This window comes from Solanum verrucosum, unplaced genomic scaffold, assembly GCF_900185275.1.
Source record: "Solanum verrucosum unplaced genomic scaffold, falcon-dt-bn FXZP01000229.1, whole genome shotgun sequence".
NCBI lineage: Eukaryota > Viridiplantae > Streptophyta > Magnoliopsida > Solanales > Solanaceae > Solanum > Solanum verrucosum.
In genome coordinates, this window is record NW_026020011.1 from 524,858 (window position 1) to 527,954 (window position 3,097).

A 3,097-nucleotide genomic window follows, 5' to 3' on the forward strand; every position below is an offset into this window, starting at 1 on the left:
GACTCGATTCATCGGCAAGCAGCTAGAGTAGTTGTGCATGAAGCTTGCAAATGACACAAGTAATTCATTTTCTGCAAGAAACCTCAAAAAAAAAAGTTAATTTATCTTTTAAGGATCTAAAATTTGATGGTGGTATCAATCTCAGTTGTGGGATTCAATCCATTGAATGATAGATCTAAGAAAGAAGAGCCAATTTGAGATGCAAAAGTCACGTGATAGAACTCCTGGATGAAAAGCTTAAATCGGCAGTGAGATATTCAATGGTGGATCTGGTATCATCGATGAAGAGGAAGCTCCGACCATGAACACCAACATTGAAGCTATCTGATGCTTCAGTTGCCTCTTTGGTTTACTATCTTTAGAAATGTCCATCCTTTTCAACTTTCCTATTTGATTGTCTCTTTTGTATTTTGTTTAATTTGGGTCTGGCCGTATGGGATGATCCTATTTGTGTACATATTTTATTTTTCAATAAAGTGGCCCAATGGGTCTTTAATTAAAAAAAACTCTCAATTATATTTACAATAATATCCTTATCACCCTCCCACAATCTGAAGAGGAGGAACGAACATGAAGATTGACCCAAAACGCCTTGAATTTTGTAATAGATACATCTTTCGTAAATACATCTGCAAGTTGTTGTGAGGTGGGAACATGAGAAACCGTAAGGTCACCTTGGGCAATCTTTTCACGAATAAAATGATAGTCCAAAGCAACATGTTTTGATCTTGAGTGAAAGACCGGATTATGTGCAAGATGGATGGCGCCAATATTATCACATTTGGCAAGAATAGGAGTGGGAAGATAAATACCCAATTCACGGAGAAGAAATTGTATCCATATAACATCGGTAGTGGCAACAGCCAGAGCACGATATTTAGCTTCGGTGCTTAAGCGCACAACAATTGGTTGTTTCTTTGTAGACCAAGATATCAAATTACTCCCAAGGAAAATGCAAAATCTAGAGGTAGAGCGACGAGTTGTTGTACATCCCGCCCAGTCCGAGTCTAAGAAGGGAGTTAAGGAGTGGAAAGTATTTTTGTTCAGCTGCAACCCATGAGCAGGAGTGCCTTTAAGATAGCGAAAGATTCGCTTAATGGCTTGAAAATGAATAAGACGAGGTTGATGCAGAAATTGGGAAGCCATATTCACAGCATATTGTATATCCGGTCGTGTGAAGGATAAATATTGAAGACTTCCGACCATCTTACGATACATAAAAGGATTATCAAGAAGTTGGGTATCCACAGAATGCCAATCAAGCTTACTATACAGAGGAGTTTGGACAGGCTTAACTTCAGCCAAATCAAATCGATGCAAAAGGTTCGATATATATTTCCGTTGCAGCAGAAGAGCCCCAGCAGTATTGTGAACTATCTCCACACCTAAAAAGTAATGAAGGGAACCAAGATCTTTCATTGCAAATTCAGCTTTCATGGATTCGATAAAATCATCAACAAGCCGCTGTGAGAATCCAAAAACAGCAATGTCGTCAACATAAATAGGAAGTATCAAAATAGAACTGTCTTGTCGAAAAGTGAATATGCTGTGATCGGAGGTAGATTGCTTAAAACCAAGGTCCAAAAGATAATTTGCAAGTCGAGTAAACCACGTTCTAGGTGATCATTTCAATCCATAAATGGCACGACGTAGCTTACACACATGTTGTGGATAATCAGAATGTTCAAAACCTTTGGGCTGCCACATATAAATATCTTCATTTAGCTCTCCATGTAGAAAGGCATTAAATACATCTAATTGATGCATACACCAATTATGAAGAAGAGCCAAAGATAACACTACTCGAACAGTGCTTAACTTGATCACAGGAGCAAAAGTTTTTGTATAATCTAAACCTGGCTATTGAGAAAAGCCATGTGCAACCAAATGAGCTTTGAAGCGGTCTATAGAGCCAGTAGGACCATACTTAATCCGATATACCCATTTATTTTCTACTATATTCACATTGGAAGGTGGAGGAACTAATGTCCAAGTATGATTTTGGACGAGAGCGTTAAACTCTTCATCTCCTTACAATGGTTTGTCACAGGTGATTGTTGGTGTTGACACCCGATTTTGGACCTCCACAATACAAATTAATCACCGAGCTTCTTAAATTCCAAACGATTTGAAATGATTAGTTTTTATTAAGTTCAAAATATTTTTCAAGTTACCTTTAATTAATTTTATCATTTTTATAATTTTTAAGTAATATATATGTTTTATATAATTTTGTATATAATTAGTATATTTCATAAACATTTCGAAAATTATCTCAATTTTTTTTTAATTTTAGTAAGTATTTTATTAAATTAGTTTAGTTTAAATTATGGTTATAATTTTGAATCATTAGTTTACAATTAAGTTAATTATTTTATTTCGTTAAGATTAAGAAACTCATTAATTAATTTATGTTAATTCATCTTATTTAGTTTTCTAGCCGAATTCACTAATTAACTCGAGTTGGCTAAGTCCTTAATTCAATGGCTATAAATTGCAATTTTAGCCACTTTCCCTAACCTTGTCTTCACTCTTTGTAAGACCCATTTTGGGCCTTACATTCCCAACTTTCAGCCCACTAACTCTTACAACAATAACCCCTGCCCAACACTCTTATAACAAAATAATTCCCAGCCCATTCCCACAAAGACCCACCCCATGTAATACTTACAGCAACATCAACAGCTCAACAATTCCCACTCTCCAATAACCCAGCCCATTACCAACAATCCAAAATTCCAGCAACATACGTACAAAAACACAACATACACCCCAAACCGACCCCTATACATTTCTCCCTTCTTCTTCACGCAGAAAATGACCAAAATCGAGCCAGCAGCCCAGAAAATCGTACAGCAGGCAGCAGGCACGTGGCTGTCCCATTTCCTCTTCCGAAATGGGACGAAACTTGCAAGAAAAAGGTGTCATCCCAAAATGGTGAAAGTTTGGAGTTTGAATTTTTTAATGGGCCTCGTCCCCATCCGAAAATCTCCCGCTTTTTTCACCCCATTTTTATCCTAATTTCGCCTTTAAATGTCCTCTTCTCCATTCATATGGGGTTGGAGGTTCTTGACGGATATAGGGAGAAAAGTCGGAT

The 3,097-nt window shown here is 36.9% G+C and overlaps 1 protein-coding gene across 1 annotated transcript; it reads right to left on the reverse strand.

Moving 5' to 3' along the window:
* Positions 1–519: 519 nt before the first annotated feature.
* On the reverse strand, positions 520–2,883 carry LOC125820294 (uncharacterized mitochondrial protein AtMg00810-like). The gene is made up of 3 exons (XM_049499737.1): positions 2,791–2,883; positions 1,663–1,860; positions 520–1,566 (listed from the first exon to the last, which is right to left on the reverse strand). Exons 1-3 carry the CDS (start codon positions 2,881–2,883, stop codon positions 520–522), a joined length of 1,338 nt encoding a protein of 445 aa, XP_049355694.1.
* Positions 2,884–3,097: the final 214 nt, after the last annotated feature.